The sequence below is a fragment of the Lygodium microphyllum genome, chromosome 13 (assembly GCF_053477565.2).
Source record: "Lygodium microphyllum isolate KBCC chromosome 13, Lygodium_microphyllum_v1.1.10, whole genome shotgun sequence".
Lineage (NCBI taxonomy): Eukaryota > Viridiplantae > Streptophyta > Polypodiopsida > Schizaeales > Lygodiaceae > Lygodium > Lygodium microphyllum.
In genome coordinates this window covers 148,238,711-148,256,370 of record NC_141147.1, presented here as the reverse complement: position 1 = coordinate 148,256,370, position 17,660 = coordinate 148,238,711, and the positions used below count along the sequence as shown (strand labels likewise).

Below are 17,660 nucleotides of genomic sequence, written 5' to 3'. Positions count from 1 at the left end.
TAAGTAAGAGGCATTTTAGACTCCTATACAAAGATGAAGAATCTTCAAATTCTAAAGCCAAGAAGTTCTTACTCCAATTAGTGAGGAGGGTAATAATTGAGCAAGAACAACATTGCTCTTAAGAAAATGTTATTTGAAGGACTACTTGGTGCTTTAAAATATTTGGGAAAGGAGAAGTCTCTAGAATACGATGGACAAAAAGTGGAAGGGAGAAGTCTCACGAATGGAAGATGGACAAAAAGTGGAAAGGAGTAGCCTCATGGATGGCATATGCAATTGTGGACAAAATGAAATAGCCGAGCACTTATTTTGGGATGGAAGATGCAGTGTGGAGAGGATGAAACAACCAAGCACTTGTTCTGGGATGGCTGCACAATGGCAAGTTTGCATTTAAGGGGAAGCAAATACACATGGCAGTCCTAAGGAATTGAGGTACCAAATTGTCAAAATAACGACTCTTCAACTAATTTAGGAGCCTGGCTCAAATCAACCCTCGGGAGACCTAGAATAGAAGTGGAAGTAAACGTAGTATACAAGGTCGCGTGGTATTGGAGTCTTGCTCGTAAGCTTGGTAAAATGTGAGAGGACATGACTAACATGGCTATTTATTGATTCCGATATATCTATTTGCATCTGAAATGAAAGCCTTCAACGAAAATGCTACCCAAGAAATCGCGAAAACCCTACACGAGATCGTCGAACAACACAATTAATGTTTCAGTCGAACCATTAAGGTCCGCGGTGCGTTCCAGTCCCCTCCTCTCGCACTCTCAAGTCTTAGGGTGCCGTGCTGCCGAGTCCATCGTCTCCTCCAGATCGGCGTGCGCCATGAGGCCCATTCTGTTGAAGGGGCATGAAAGGCCCCTGACCTTCCTCAAGTATAACAGAGAAGGCGACCTGCTGTTTTCCTGCGCCAAGGATCATACCCCTACCGTGTGGTATGCGCACAACGGAGAACGCCTTGGAACCTACAAAGGCCACAATGGAGCCGTTTGGTGCTGTGATGTCTCAAGTACGTTGCCATTTTTTCTTGATTTTAGCAAATGCGATATTGTATCCTATCCATTTTCTGCTAGGAAAAAGTATTTAAGTCAGATTTCCTAAATCTGCCGACGATGGCTAGGGTTGCTGTATTAATAAGTTGGGCCTGCGGTCCATCATTGTCCCTGCATGTTATTTGGCAAACCCCTTACGCAATGCTGATGAAGTGAGAGATTGGTGGGATGAGGGTCCCCCGAGGGAAGACACACACACACCCGAATGCCCGCAAGGGGGGGGGGGTGTCTGAGAGAGCGGGCAAGAGCCACCCTGATATTTTTCTATGTTAGCTTGCAAGCCGAATGAACAATGGAGCTTGATTGCACTGGGATACTCCTCCTTGGTGACCCTATGAGGGAAGACGACTAACCAAGTGTTCTAGTGGGCGAGAGCGCCCCTCAATATTGGCAAATCTGGTGGACACTCACATTGCATTAACAACTAACCAAATTATTGGTTGATTGGGGCCAGCTTCCAGGTATTCCATGTTTGATGCTCCAAGGAATGGAGGAATCACACCAGCAACTACCTTTTATTGTCTCTATATGAAAGAATTGGACATTGGCAAGTAGGAGTGATGGGGCTGGCTCTAGCCATCCATTTTTGATGCTCCAAGGAGTAAAGGGATCACATGAGCAACTAGCTTTACTGTCCCAAATACAAATGAGCTCCACAATAGCAAGTATATGATGTGAGACTAGCTTGTAACTGTGAGTGCTTGTTCAGGTGCAGCTTGCACCAACTAGTGACTCACGGATGAGAACATTCTTAATGTCTTGCTTTGTCTTTGGCAGTGCTTGTGCCAACAGACAAGTATATGGGAGATTAGTTTAGTTTAAGAGTTTATATAAGCTTCCTGGATCTCTTGGAATTAATAACCCAAAATTTGGGGTTTTCTTGGCCATTGGTTTTGGAATCAATTCCTAAAGCTAGGAAATGAAGATGGGAGCCCTTTTGATGCAATGCAGCTGTTGAGTGCATGATGCAATGATTGGGCCAATTTGCTCTTGACGAATTGCAAAATCTGGAAGTCCAGGCTGTTGGCTGCTGTAGACTTTGATATTGATAGCAAACTCTTGCTATAGAAGGCAGAAAACAAATGAAGGCACAACTTAAATAAACAAATTTAAAGTATGTGCAGTGTTGTCACAGAGAGCCCGAGCATATCTATGTACAATGTTCACCAGTTCAAGAAAATTGTTAAAGTTGGAAGAAAGCCTTCAAGTTTCCAAGAGATGCTTTTATAGATTCAAAGCTAGACCCAATTTAGTTCTAAATTAGAAAAAATTGGAGATCTTTCACATTGCTGAGGTTGAAGGTTTTTGTATTTGCTTTCAAAAATGCTTTGCATGAATGTAAGCAATTATAATGCACTAAGGCTTGGTATTGTTTTAAAGCGTAAGCAACAATGAATGATAAACTTAGAGCGCTAGGCTAGGAGTTTGATTGCAAGCTCCCTCATATTTTCAATCTCTTTACTCAAACAACGAATATATGGAATTACCTTTGTCAATATGTACTGGCCAGTTTCAAAACTGGCTGACTACATAACTGCACAACCAGCTGATTTAAATGCCATGTGGCTGCCGAATTTTCAGATTAAAAAACTACACATCGGCTTACTTGATTGCCACAGACTGCCCCATGGCAAAGTTGGTTTTAATGCCTTGTGCGTTGATCCAACTGCTGCCACATATCCCTTGCCACTTCATTCTTGCTTTGTGTTACATTTCATGTCATTGCAAGCTGCTTGCTGCCTTGAATTTGTCAATGCTTATCAAAACTGTAAAAGTGATGTCAAGTCTGTCCAGCATGAGGATATGTATTTTTGAAACCTCACTTAACATGTGGATTAATTTTTAATCACATGATTAAGTAAATGTTGCACATGTGAGGTGCAATTGGGGTTAGAGTAAATTTATGAGCCTGAGACCCGAGAAAAATCACGGGATGTCAAAGGCAAAAGTTGCTATAAGTTATGTTGCACAGGTACTTGGTGGTATCTGGTGTCAATTGTTGGCCTAGGTCATTCATTGGCCATAAGTGTCAGTTGGTGACACTAGAGATGTGGTGTTTAATGGTACTTAACACCGATCTAATGGTCAAGGCTGGCACAGAGAGACTCGGGAGTGAAAGATGCTTAGCTAATTTAACTATTGGCCAGTCGGATTATTTTTTAGGGCTTTGAAATAATTATTAAATTAATTTTTAGTAATTATAGGCTGAAAATTAATTTTTAATGATGGATAATGTTGGAAAAACCATTTGGGAAGGTTGCCACTTGGCAAACTTGCCCATACAGGCTGGTAAAAGGCTGAAGAAGAGGAGAAAACGAGATCATTCTTGCTGTAGCAAATATGGGAGAGCTGTGAGTAGCAATGGCCAGCCTATTTTCAGCCATTGCAGCCAGCCATGAGTTAGTTTTGAGGAGACGATTGCAGATTCGGACCCTCCATAGCTAGGCCATTGCATCCAGGTAAAGGTGACAGCTGATTTGGGTGTTTCAGTTGTAGACGACAACATTTAATGTTGTTGCAACAGGGCAACAGCTGCATTTGACTGATTTTCAGTCATTTTTCGCGACAAAACTCTGAATTTTCTCTCTCTACAGCTCTCTCTCATCTCCCAGCCATTTCACAGCTTTGCTCCAAAGATTTCAGCATTTGGACAAAAAAAATACAAATTTCATTGCTGTAAACTCTAATTTGCAGCAGAAATTAGGGTTTAGCAGCCACTTGTTGGACGAGTTCATGACATACCCCAACCCCGCTTTGCTTACCACTTGTAATTACCTCTGCCTCTTATGACTTCTACTAGAACAAAAACCAGTAGTCCAAGAAGAGTGCTTGCCACCCCTCTATTTGATATAAATGTAGGGATAAACAATAGTGCAATGATCCACCTAATGTTAAGGGGGGCCGCTCTCTTGCCAGCTTTTTGCATGAGTCTTTGTAAGATATGAGTGATAGTAGATTCTCAAAATGTAATCATCCTTTAAGAAGAGTGCTAGAAATTGAAAGCTCCAAGACTTGGATTTTTCAGGGTTGAAGGTGAATTTCAGCTAAATTCAGGTGGAGGACTAACCAACCATTGAATTTGGAGCATTTCCATTGTCTATGAAGTGGGTGAAGGCCAATTAAGTGCCTGAATCAAGGGGCAAATCAGATTGAAGACTTGCTAGTCACTTTGGGCAGCAAGGGGAGTTTGGGTTGCGAAGGGGATCGGGAGAATCCCATTGTAAATCAACTTTTCTTCAATAAAGCTAAAGAAATACCGAAAGGGGCGCCAAATTTGGGGCCAATCGGGTGTGCATTGTCCAAGATCAGCAAGTAAATTTGTATTTTTAGATTTGCATTTATTGTTTGCTATTGTAATTAGGTTGTAATCAGGGATTTACCTTCCATCCACGGAAGGAAGGTTGGTTTTAGAAACAATGGTAACAAATTGCTAAAAATGTCTGTAGACCCCACATTGGGCTGATTTTTGTAGTCCATGAAGGGGTGACCAGCATGTTTAGCAAATTTTTACATCTCTACTGACAAAAATCTTGTTCGTGGATGATTTGTACAAGCGGAACCCTTTATTTTCTACAATGCAACTAATAAAAGTGCATTTGACAGCCTTGTTTTACAATTTATGTCTTTGTGGTTGTGGCACCAAAGCATATGCCAAACAACCGAAGACAACTGCGTGACGCCGATGGTTTCCAGCCATTTCAAGGCCCAAGAAGATGTCCATTTAGCCAAATGTTGTAGTGGGGCTACAATTCAGCACATACATTGCACACATAATAGCATCAAGCCAAAACTTTAGGGCTAGCGTATTGTGTGTGAAAGCATATAATGTATTAGCTCCACCAAAGTGCGAGTTTTTCTTTCAGCCACACTATTTTGTTGAGGTGTGTAAGGCATAGCTCATTGATGAATGCTCATTTTAGCCAAAAAACTCTTGGGACATATATTTCCCCCCTTGATTTGTATGGAGTGTAATTAGCTTGCATCCATTGCCATTTTCAGCCGAGGCCAATGAAGGTTTTAAACCATGCAAACACTTTTGGTTTATGTTGTTAGTAGTCATGTTTGTCATGCCTTGTCATCTCCTGCTTGTGAGCCTCAGTCTGAGTCAGACAAGGACTTTAGGAGCTCTGGACTTGTCTATCACTTGCTTTGACGGAGGAGATAGCTCATTCTGGATCACGAGTTCTTTGTTGATTTAGAGGATGAGGTCTCTATTTCTTTCTCCAAGAGACGGAGAGACTTTCGTGCTAGTTCACGCGACGATTGGAGGTCACCTAGCCCATTTTTACGAGATCCCTCTATTCCCCGTTCTCTCCATGTTTCACAGAAGACTCATTCTGTTGGCCTTCATATGCCTTCCATGGCACCCTCTATACATGTGTCCGTACTCCCTTCTTTGTCCAAAGAAGACCAATTTGATGGTTCCAACTACTCTCTTTGGTCGTGTAAGGTGGAGTGTATCCTTGATACCTTCGATCTTTGGGAGTTTGTTACCCACCCTATTCCTCGTCCAGGAGGATTCCACCGTTGGATCATTGATGGATCGTGTGACCTTATGGGATCGGCTCAACTCGAGAGCTCGATCTTTCCTCTTTATGAGATTATAGGATTTTGTCCTAGTGTATGTGCAGAGGTTACGGAAAGCAACGGAAGTGTGGACAAAACTTACTTCTTTGTACCATCAAAAGACATTTGCCCATTGGATTACTCTTGAGTAGTAATTATAGATGCTCGTTGTATTGATGATTCTTCTTCCATGAAGGATCATATCAACAGGTTGGAGGACATGAGGGATGAGCTTGCGTCCCTTGGCAGGATGATCTCTTTCGAGGATATGGCCATGATTCTTTTGACTCAGCTGCCATCTCCCTGTTTTGATGTCTTCTACACTAGCCTTCTTACATAGAAGACCTGTGAGAAGCTTTTATGGGAGGAGCTTGCTCTGCTTGTTTTGGAGCATGACGAGCGTGCCAAAGAGGTAGCGAGTGGATCCACCTCCATCAAAGCTTTTGTTGCAGGTTTGGGAGGGGGGACATAGAAGGAAGGGAGGTGATAGGCTAAAAGAAAGGAGAGTTCTTCAGGTTCCTGACTCCGACTTGGAGAAGTCTAAATGCCCATATTATGGGAAGGGTACACATCCAGAGGAGAAATGTTGGAAGAAGTATCCTCACCTTCGTCCGAGAGCGAAGGATGGAGCTACAACATTCGAGCCTTCTACCTCTACTCTAGTGGTTACCCAGGAGTTAGTGTTCCTTCATATTGTTGACTTGGAGGAGCCTTCTTTAGTGGTTGCCTCATGTTTTGGTTGATAGTGGAGCTTCTAGTCATATGACTCTCTGAGGTGATTTGTTGCAGGATCTATGCCCTTTCGAGGGTTCAGTCTGTTGGTGACATTGTTTCGGTGTCTATTTGTGTTGGCACTTTGCCTTTATTTCCCAAGACCGCACGTCGAGCTTCCTTTCACAGGCTCTTTATGTTCTGGACTTGGGCTTTCCACTCCTCTATCTATGGCCTTACTAGGCTTAGTACCCGGGTTGTCTTCACCGAGCAAGCCGTCTGTATTGAGGATTTTTCTACTGGGGCTGTTATCGTGAAAGGTTGGCAGGAGAGCGGGCTTTACAAGCTCCATTCCCCTTCTCTTATGTAGGGTCCTTCGAGGCAATTGTCTTTTGCCACACCCGTTCCCACTTGTGTACCCTTTTTTCCACAGGTTCCTTCCTATCCCGCACTCTCTCCTCCGGTGGTTCCCTTGTACCCCCCATCCCTTTCAGAGGGGGATGATCTCGGTGATGCGACTATGGATTTTCTGGCCCCTAGTGTTTTAGAGGGGGGTTTTCCAGGATCGTGAGGAGCTTTTTCATCGGCAATATTCATCAACGGACTTCATCGACATTGGCATTCCCCTTGCCACCCCAAGATCCGTTTCTCCCTTGGCCTTCTGCCACATCTAGGATCTGAGAGGGGGTGTTAGCAGTCATGTTTGTCATGCCTTGTCATCTCCTGCCTGTGAGCCTGAGTTTGAGTTAGACAAGGATTTTAGGAGCTTTGACTTGTCTATCACTTGCTTTGATGGAGGAGGTAGATCATTCTAGAGCACTCAACTTATTGCATTTCAGTGCATTTTCTCCTCTAGTCGGGATTTTATGTGCATTTCTTGGGGCAGTTTTTGCATTCTTTAGCCTGTCTCACCTGTTGGACATTGTCCACTCTTTTTGGGATTTTTTTGAGCATTCTTGGAATTTTTACTAGCATTAAATGCTGGTCGGTTTTTGGCCTCAAATTTCAGGTCGGCTAGTTTTTGGGTCTTTTGGCTATTTATAGCCATTTTCCACTTGGCAGTCAGTTGTATTATCATCTTTCCTTCTTCCTTGGCAGGTGCACACTCTTCCTCCGTCTTCGATGCTGCCGTCATCATCAGCTTAATCTGGTGCTCTCACTGACGCTCTGGGCTGCGTGTAGGGACTGATCAGTCCATAGCTTTGTATTCAGCATTCATTTCAGTCAGTGCAGTATTTCTTCTTTCATTTTTTGTTTTCTCTCTCTCTCTCTCTCTGTGTGTGTGTTCATGTTCCTTCTTCCGTTGCGCACTCTCACATATGCCTACAATGACAAGTCATGTCATCAATGAAGGTAACAAAATACAAGTATCCTTTGATGGATTTGACATGTATGAGTCCACAAGCATCACTGTGCACAAGTTGTAATTTCTAATCAACACGCATAGATTCATATTTGAAAAACAAAGCATGATGCATTTTGCCAAGTACACAATTGTCACATACATTATGAGTAGGTGCTTTCAACAGAGGGAGATCAAGCACCATATTTTTGCTTCTCAAGCGAAGCAAACTGCCATGATTAAGATGAGCAAATCGAGGATGCCATAATTCAATGTCATCCTCAATGGTGGTATCAATTGTAATGCGTCCTCTAATGCTCTCCTCTCATATAAATCTAGCGGACAGAGGCCATTATACAATGTTTGAAACTACATCAATCATGGACACTACATCAATCCATGTGGAATTTAACCACAAAACTAGCACTTGCAATGTTTGAAACTGAAAGCAAAATTTTCTTTATGGCAGGGATATACAAGACCTTTCCAAGCATGATAGTTTTCCTATCTATTGCAATAATGGACATTTGTCCACTGCCTTGAATTGCATATGAAGCATTATTTGCACATACAACGGATCCCTCCTTTTGTACATTTTCATATGATACAAACAAGTCACAAATGGATGTTATATACTTGGAAGCTTTGTTGTCAAAATACCATGTATTGCTGTGTTTTTCAGCCTCTGATAAACCATGTGCATGTGAAGAAGGATCATACGAACAATGCACAACAAAGCATAAGATTGATCAATGTTCAAACTTGCTAAATGTGCTGTTGTATCCTTGGTACTTGCTGAATTTTCAGCAACACTCATGCCCGATTGTTTGGTCTTTTCACTTGCGATCCTTTTTCTGCATTCTTCAATAACATGCACATTTTTCACTTTTTCTTAGCACGGTCATCCTTGGTGCTTGAAGAGTCCATGGAAGAAGCTATTTTGCCTTTACCCTTCGAGTTTGGGTGTTGCCACTTCTCTTTGTTTCTATAGTTGGCTGCAAATGCTTGATTGTTCATACTTATGTTAGAGTCATTCATTTATGATTGCTCTTCTTGCAATAATAATGACACCAACACATCAAATGTGTATGCCGCGACATCTCCTCTTGCAAATAAGCAAAGTGTAGTGCCAAAATCTTGATAAGTGTGAGGAAGGCTAGCCAAGATTGTAGATACAAGAGAGGTATTAAGAATTATTTCATCAATATTTGCAAGTTGTTTCGTTATGTCCTTGACACATGTAATGTATGTATCCATTGAATCACCCTTTTTCATGTGCTCCATCTAAAGCTGTTTGTGTAAATAGGCTATACGATTCTCATTGTCTACGTGATACAATGAAGCAAGCTTATCCCAACTATCCTTGGTGGTTGTGCACCATTGAATATGCAGGATAAATTATCTTTTGCATAAGAGTGCAATTAAAGCATAAGCTTGGGCATTACAACCGTCTTTTTTGAAGTGATTTGTGGTGGAAGGTGCAGTAGGGGTTGGAGCAGAAGAGCCACTATCACCTAGTGACAATGGATGAGCTAGATGAACATGTAGCATTTTGTGTAGCTGAGTTTGCAGGCCTAACCTTTGAACCACATACATAACCCCAAAGCTTCGTGGCAGCTAAGACATGCTTCATCATGCATGCCCATATGGGATAATTAGTGCCATCGAATTCATCGGAGTCCCGAAACATAATGAGCAAATCATTTTTCCTGCCATTTCTTGCTGTAAATTGCTGGTATTTGTGACCAATAGCTGTCCAAAGTAGAAATGCAGGGGCAACACAAAATAAAACAAAAAAAAGAGTCCAAAAACTTATAATTTTTTGCAAAATTGATGATGACGAGGAAGAATTTGCAGTTGAAAGGGCTCCAATGTCCGTGAACGTTGGTGTAGAAGATGTAATTGGTCTCAATGTTGATGAATTTGAGTAGATGTCACAAAAGCCCTAAATTTATATGATGAAATTTGGGCTCAAATGTGAAAAGCCCTAAATTTTTGGTATGAAATTGGGCAATTTTTATCCACTGAACATAAAATCGCTATATTTTTGGTGAAATTTGGGATTTTAAGATAGAAGTTCCAAATTTTTTGGAGAAATTAAGAAGTCTATTGAAAAAATCCCCAAATTTTGTGCCTATTAAAAGGGTTGTGCATGAATGGAAGTTTATTTCTGAGGTTGATGTTGATTAAGGCTAGGGTGTTGAATATTTTAATAATATTTAGTGTTGGGCAGATGTGGGAAACATGTCTGCAGGGTACATGAGACCAGTCTTTCTCCTCCGATAGGGTGGTAGATAACTTGATTAAGTACTAATTATAGCAAGTATAAAATTCACATAAACTGAAAATACACACTTTACCACTTTAATCTTGGACATAAGATACCCGGTTGGCCCCAAAATTGACGCCTCTCGTGGTGTTTCTTTAACTTTTATTGCAAATGGATGGAGTACAACAGAGATGCTTTGACCTCCTTTGCTAATCCAAGCGCCTCTTGTTGTTAAAACTGACCAGCAAGCTTCCAAATCAATTTGTTTCTTGGTTTGCTTGGGGATTGGTCTTTACTTTGCTCCTTGAAAGATGAATCCAACCCTAAAACTGAAATTGGTTGGCTGGCCTCTTCAATCTCCTTGAAATTTCTTAATTTTAGTTGCTAGAATTCAAGTCCTAGGTCCGCAATTCTGAGCACACATCTCGAGGTGGCTGTCAAACCCTAATTTTTGTTGTAAATTAGGGTTTACAACAAAGATTGATTGAAATCTCTTCTTCTGATGGCTCAAATTGCTAGAAAATGTTGAGATAACTTGAGAGATAGTTGGGGGATAAGAGAGAATGTTGTAGAGAGAGAAATATTTGAGTTTCATTGCGAGAAATGTTGAAAAACTGTTGTTGGCCCTACTTAAACAACCATGGAAGTTGTCACCTACAGCTTAGGACCATCAAAAAAGTTGATGTCTCCTTTTGCACCAAAAGGACTTTGGACTGCTGTCACTTGCTCTTGGAGAGCTCCAAATTGCTGTTACTTGTCATGAGGACATGTATTTTTGAAATCCCACTTAATATGTGGATTAATTTTTAATCACATGGTTAAGTGAATATTGCACATGTGAGGGGTAACTGGGGTTAGAGTAAATTTATGAGCGCAGGACTTGTCGAAATTACGTGATGTTAAAGGCAAAAGTTGCTATAAGTTATGCCGCACAGATACTCGGTGGTATTTGGTGCCAGTGGTTGGTCTAGGTCATTCATTTGGCTATAAATGCTAGTTGGTGACACTAGGGAAGTGTTGTTTAACGGCACCTAATGTCAATTTGATGGTCCAAGATGACGTAAAGATACTCGGGAATGGAAATTGCTTAGCCAATTTAATTATTGGCCAGCCAGATTATTTTTTAGGGGATTGAAATAATTATTAGATTAATTTTCAGTATTTAAAGATGGAGAATTAATATTTAATTATGGATAATGCTGGAAAAACCATTTGGGAAGGCTGCCACTTGTAAAAAATACCCATGCAAGACTGAAAAACGTCTTTAGAGTCTGGAGAGAGGCATTTTTAGTGTATTCAGCTTGCAAGAGAGAGGGAGGAGATGCTGCTGTTTGATTTGCAGCCTTTGGAGGAACTTCTGAGGCAACCAGGGGTAGAAGAAGACCAATCAACATTAGGTGACAGCATCTACTGGCTGTTGAGATAGGGCAGCAGCAGTAAATGACTGATTTTCTTCAGTTCTTTGCATCTAGAAGTTGTTGAGATCGGGCGACTACAGTAAATGACAGATTTTCTTCAGTTCTTCGTGAAGAAAGTTTGAATTTTCCCTCTCCTCAGCATTCTCTCTCATCTTCTAGTCTTTCTACAACCTTACTCCAAAGATTACAGCATTGAGATCACCAGAGGTTGAGAAATTTCAGATTTCTTTGCTGTAAACCCTAATCTGCAGTAGAAATTAGAATTTAGTAGCAGCCTTGGGAAGTGTGCCAGAAATTGGAAGCTCCAAGACTTGGATTCAATAAGGCTGAAGCTGTTTTTAGTCCATTTAAGTGGAGGGACCAGAAAATCAATGATTTTGGGCATTTTTTAATCTCCATTAAAGCGGATGAAGGCCAATTGACTGTCCGAATCAAAGGGCAAATCAGATTGGTTATTTTGGACAGCAAGGGGAGTTGAAATATTGAAAGGGATTGGGAGAATCCCATTGTACATCAACTTCTTCTTCAATTAAGTTAAATAAATACCGAAAGGGGCACTAGTTTTGGGGCCAACGGGGTGTCCAATGTCTAAGATTATATAGTAAAGTGTGTATTTTAGTTTTGTGAATTTGTTAATTGCTGTAAATAGTGCTTAATCAAGTTATTTACCACCCTATTCAAGGAGGAAGACTGGTTACAATTACTTGTTATAGGACTAATCCTTGGTGGCTGCAAATCACACCAACAACCTCTCTTTGCTCTCTAATAGCCTCCTTCATTCTCACAATGGTTGGAATAGACTCTACCAATCCCTAAAAATCTTTTTTCCACTTGCATGGGCAATCTTTGCCAAGTGGCAGCCTTCGAATCCCATTTTCTAGCATTTTCAGTTTATTAAAGTAATTTTTAGAATATTAATTGTGAAAATTAATTTAATATTTACTTTAATGCTCAAAAAAGTAATTTCACAAGCCAATAATTAAATTAGCGAGGTTGATTTGTCTTCCAAGAATCTGTGAGTAGTTATTAGCCCTTAGATCGGTATTAATTAATTAATTAATGTCTAGTCTCTAATGTCATTACTGGCGTTAGTGGCTAATAAATTGGTCTAGGCTAGTGCGTGTCAGGCATAAATTATTACAACTTTTGCCTTTGACACCAATTGATATCTCGGAGTCCTACATCCTATGCGGTGAAATAATTGACTTGCATCTCACATGTGCAAGTCACCTTAGCACATTTGATTAACTTTTAATCAAATACTTAGCAAAGCAATAAAATTTCACGTCCTCATGATAGACCTTTCTCTTGAAATCCTTGCAATCATCCTCGATTACACTGAATTGGAATTTTTATAATGTATCACAGTCACAATAGGCATCACAATCACAACATTGGCCACTGTTGTCCAACCATGCCATACGTCCCAAATCTATTGAAAATTTCCAGCTAGCATATACATAACTTAAAACTGAAAATTAGTCTAGAACCGTTGCTAGAAACCCATTGGATACATCCATAACTCATGTTTCTCAATTGTTTTGACTTCAGAATCACAATAAAGCATATTCTCAGCATAAACTATGGCTGAAACTATCAGTGGCATTTATTAACATGTTGTTGTCCATGGAAGCAGCTGTAAACCATTGAAAATTGAGCATAAATTGATCACTTGTTGATCTAAGAACTGATCACAAACCGTTGCAAATGTGACCTCAAATTGATCACAAACTGATTGCAAAAATTGATTAGTAATCGACGCAAATACTGACGCAAAACCAATCCCAAAAGTGACCATAAACGGTTCTTAAACTAGTAAAAACTAAGCTGAAATTGATCAGAATTTGATCTCAAAACTGAGGCAAAAACTCATGTCCAAGTGATCATAAATTGATGCAAAAGTATAGTTTCAGCGCTCATTTGCCTACATCTCACAGCGACTAATACATTGAATAGTGACCTCATGGCAGACGTACTATTAGCGTAGTACCTTGGATGCATGTTGAATACATCCAAGATCCACTACATACGAGAACTGTCCACAATTGGTGGAGTGGAAGTGCTACCTCCTCCTTGAGCATCAAGCAATGCTTTGGACCCTTGCTCTGTTGAACTTGACCAAGCTTGAACCAAAGTCGGCTCTAATTGAAAGTATCTCGGTAAAGGTGCAACGATTGAGGATGGTGTGCTAAGTCATCCTCTTCCATCCACTTTGTATCTATTGGTAAAACAATATTGAAGCTTCACCAAGAAGCAAATCGAAACTTTACCTCTAACTTTACTTGCCCCAAAACCTCCACTAGGTTGTAGGCATTTCTTCCCCTTAAGCATTGCAATGCTTTATACTTTCACATTCTTACAATTCCAACTTAACTAATATGTAACATTGCATTGAGTTGACTAACCTCTCATGTGTACCTGACATGCAAGGAGCACCAAATGGATTAGGAAACATTCTTGTTTGCATACATTGGACCATTGCAATGTGATTGTGCATGGGAATTTGCATACTACGAGCCATACCAAGATACATTTTTCCATATGTTGCATGCATTACTAGCTGCATTTTCCTCATGACCAACACTATACGGAGCATTTGCATGACCAGCATTAATACCATGAGTCCCAAACAGAGGGGGTTGCATATGTGTTACCAAACTTGTCACTTTGTGCCCTAGCATCATGTTAATATTGTTGCATATGGGGTTATGTATATTACTAGACATACCCGGATACACTAGGCCTTGCACACCATGCATTGGTTGTGGGATCTTTGTATGTGGTCCCTGATCCACCGTAGCATGGCAACTAGTGCCACCACCAAAGTAACGTGGCTGCCCCATAATTGCATGTATGTCCCTATTGTCCAAAAAGCATTGGATTGGTACTTCTAAGTTGGCCTTGCATATGCATCAATTGCCCCATTGGCATCATTTGCTTATGCTCGCTACCCATGTTTGGAACATCATGCTGTTGTATTGGCTCTTTCTTCGGATCTTGTTGTCTCGAAGCTTTCGAAGACGATTTCCTCTTTTTGCCTTTGCTACGCTCCTTTAATGGGTTCAAAAAGGTGCATGAATTCAGGATGATTTGCCAATTGCATAAACATTTTAGTTGCTGTCCTCAACTAATCTTTAAATTGGTCATCACAATTCTCTTACTTGCTGGTCATCAACTTGTGAAGGCTTGGAGGGACCCATATTTTGGTCTAAATTAACAATGTCAGCTAACCCTGAAAATAAACGTGAAATACCTTCATTTGCAGTCATCAAAGCATATGTCTTCAACTCTTGTTGCGCGCCTTCTCCAAGATTAGGGATTGCATTATCCCCAACACTTTGTGCATTTTATCAACAACGTCAGCTTGTTGTCCATGTTGCGCGCCTTCTCCAAGATCAGGGATCGCATTATCCCCAACACTTTGATGTCAGCTTGTTGTCCATTGTTGTCCATGTTGTGCGTCTTCTCCAAGATCAGGGATTGCATTATCCCCAACACTTTGTGCATTTTTAGATTGAGAGGCATTATCTTTGCTTGATCCCATCTAAAGACTTTCTTGTCGTAATGCTTAGCTGAATACAATTTCGGCTCTAAAGTAAAGCTTTTGATCTTCAATTAGGTTCCTTGGGGACACCAAGTCAAGGGAATTGATGGTATCTTGGCAATTGAACCTTGAAACCAGCCTTCCTCCTCAGATAGGGTGGTAAGTAACCTGATTAAGTACTAATTACAACAAGTATAAAATTCACATGAATTGAAAATGCACACGTTATTCTTAGGCATTGGATACCTAAGTGGCCCCAAAATTGATGCCCCTCGTGATATTTCTTTAATTTTTATTGGAAATGAATGTACAATAGAGATCCTCTGATCTCCTCCGCTAGTCCAAGTGTCTCTTGTTGTCAAAACTAATGAGCAAGTCTCCAAACCAATTTGCCCCTTGGTTTTGCTTAGGGATTGGCCTTTACTTTGCTCCTTGAAAGGTGAATTCAGTTCTAAATCTGATGTTGGTTGACTGGCCTCTTGAATCTCCTTGAAATTCCTCAATTTCAATCGCTAGAATTCAAGTCTTAGGCCCTCAATTCTAAGCACACATCTCGAGGTGGTTGTCAAACCCTAATTTTTGCTGTAAATTAAGGTTTACAACAGAGATTGATTGAAATCTCTTCTTCTAATGGCTCAAACTGTTGGAAAATGTTGAGATAACTTGAGAGATGGTTGGGGGATGAGAGAGAATGTTGGAGAGAGAAATTTCAGAGTTTCATCGCTAGAAATGTTGGAAAATTGCTGTTGCCTTGCTCAAACAGCCATGAAGTTATCATCTACAGCTTAGGATCACGAGAATGATTGATGCCTCCTCTTGCATGCTATCACTTGCATTAGAAGGACCTTGGCATGTTGTCACCTGCTCCTAGAGGGCCCAAATTGCTGTCACTTACTGTAAGACCGATCCTTGGTAGCTGCAAATTACATCAACAGCCTCTCCTTGCTCTCTAACAACCTTCTTCTAGCCCTTAAAAACCTTTTTTCGACTTGCATGGATAAGTTTTACCAAGTGGCAGCCTTTTAATCCCATTTTTCAGCATTTTCAGCCTACTCTAGTGCTCAAAAAATTAATTTCAATAGCCAATAATTAATTAAATTGGCCAGGCCAATTTGTCTTGCAAGAATCCTTGAGTAGTTATTAGCTCTTAGATCCGCATCAATTAATAAATTAATGCCTAGTCTCTAGTGTCACCATTGACATTAGTGACCAATAAATTGGTCTAGGCGAAAATTTGACAACATGCATCACCTAATACCTGTTAGGCACAACTTATCACAAATTTTGCCTTTGGCACCAAGTGATATCTTGGGGTCCTATGCCCCGTACTGTGAAATTATTGACTTCGATCTCACATGTGCAAATCACATTAGCACATTTGATTAACTTCTAATTAAATGCTAAGCAAAGCAATAAAATTTCATGTCCTCGTGATAGTACAAGGGGCTGTCTGCTAATGAAACATGAACTTTTGGGGCATGTGTTGGCAAACGTATTGTGAAATGGACTGTTGGGGCAGATTTCACCACTTTCAGCGCAGGCTAGACTTGTCGTGATTGGCGCAGGCTGTTAGCATGCAAGGAGGGATTGTTAGCTTGTGCAGATGTTGGATAACCAAGACTTGTGTTGCATATTGAGGGTTGAAACAGACAGTTTTGACTTGGCAATTCTACTGCAGGTTGTTGGGACATGGAGGTGATTGGTACATGGCTGTTTGAGCAAGGCAGACTATTCAAATTAATGCAGGTTGGGGAGATGGGTGGTTGGAACAGCAACTGGTATATGAGCTGAGAGCGAGGTTCAATGACGACACTGGAGGGGGCAGCTGCTTAGAAGAGGTATGGCTTTGATACCATTGTTAGGTTAGAATTCAGCGCCGTGGATAAGGGAGCGTTTGCACCAGAACTTTACGGAGTACGATAAGCGTAATAGATAGTGGAGGAGGAAGAGATGGAGGAGGCAGCGGCGCACAATGGGATGGGGTGTGCAAGGAGGAGGGTGTGGATTAAATGTAGGTTGTAAAAGAAAAACTGCCTGTGTCTTCTTTAATAAAAGAAACCCTTTAATTTTTTTTTTTTGTTTTGCAAATCAAAATAGAGTAGGAAGAGATGGGGGTGCGATAGGATGCACAAGGATGAGGATGTGGACAAAATGCAAGTTGTAAAAGAGAGACAGCCTGCACATTTTCTTTAATTAGAAAAATCCTTTTAATCTTTTTCTTTTTGATATTTTTTTCACTTTGCAAGCCTGTTTTGTGAAACAAAATGAAATATTTTGAGTGTTCTGAGGCTTTGCGTTTGGTCAATACGAAACACATCTTTTGGTTACTACGAGTACGGGGAGATTTGCCTCAAGTGCCCACCACGCCTCATTGAAGTGTGCATAGTGGATCCAATGGTATAAGTAGGCTAGCTAGTGGTTGCCACTTTAGTCATTGGAAGGGGGGAAAGAGACACCATAAATCGGCATGGATATCCTTGTTTTGAGTAGTTGAGGATAGAGGTGTAGAGTGCATGAGGGGATGCCTAATATGGCAGTGCTAGGAAGAAAAGTGGTAGTCAACATGGCTTGAGATAATGAGTGGTTGATGAGAAGTGTGGATAATCACTTTATCTAGCAAACGATAATAAAGAAAGAAAGGAGATATGATTGGATGATAGAGAATAACGGGTGGCCCTGGTGGTCATGTAGATGGACTGTGGTGCATGCAACTTGTGTCGCAGCAAACCGTACATTTGCGGGCCTGTCAGAGGTG

At 40.8% G+C, this 17,660-nt stretch overlaps 1 protein-coding gene across 1 annotated transcript in view; it reads left to right on the top strand.

Annotated features, from left to right (window-relative positions):
• Positions 1-647: 647 nt before the first annotated feature.
• The window catches only part of LOC148027333 (eukaryotic translation initiation factor 3 subunit I-like), a 54,261-nt gene continuing 37,248 nt past the window's right edge, over positions 648-17,660 (top strand). The window contains exon 1 of the mRNA XM_087691902.1: positions 648-1,012. Within this exon, the coding sequence (XP_087548028.1) occupies positions 658-1,012 (355 nt within the window). The 5' untranslated portion in view covers positions 648-657. The remainder of the gene's footprint in view (positions 1,013-17,660) is intronic.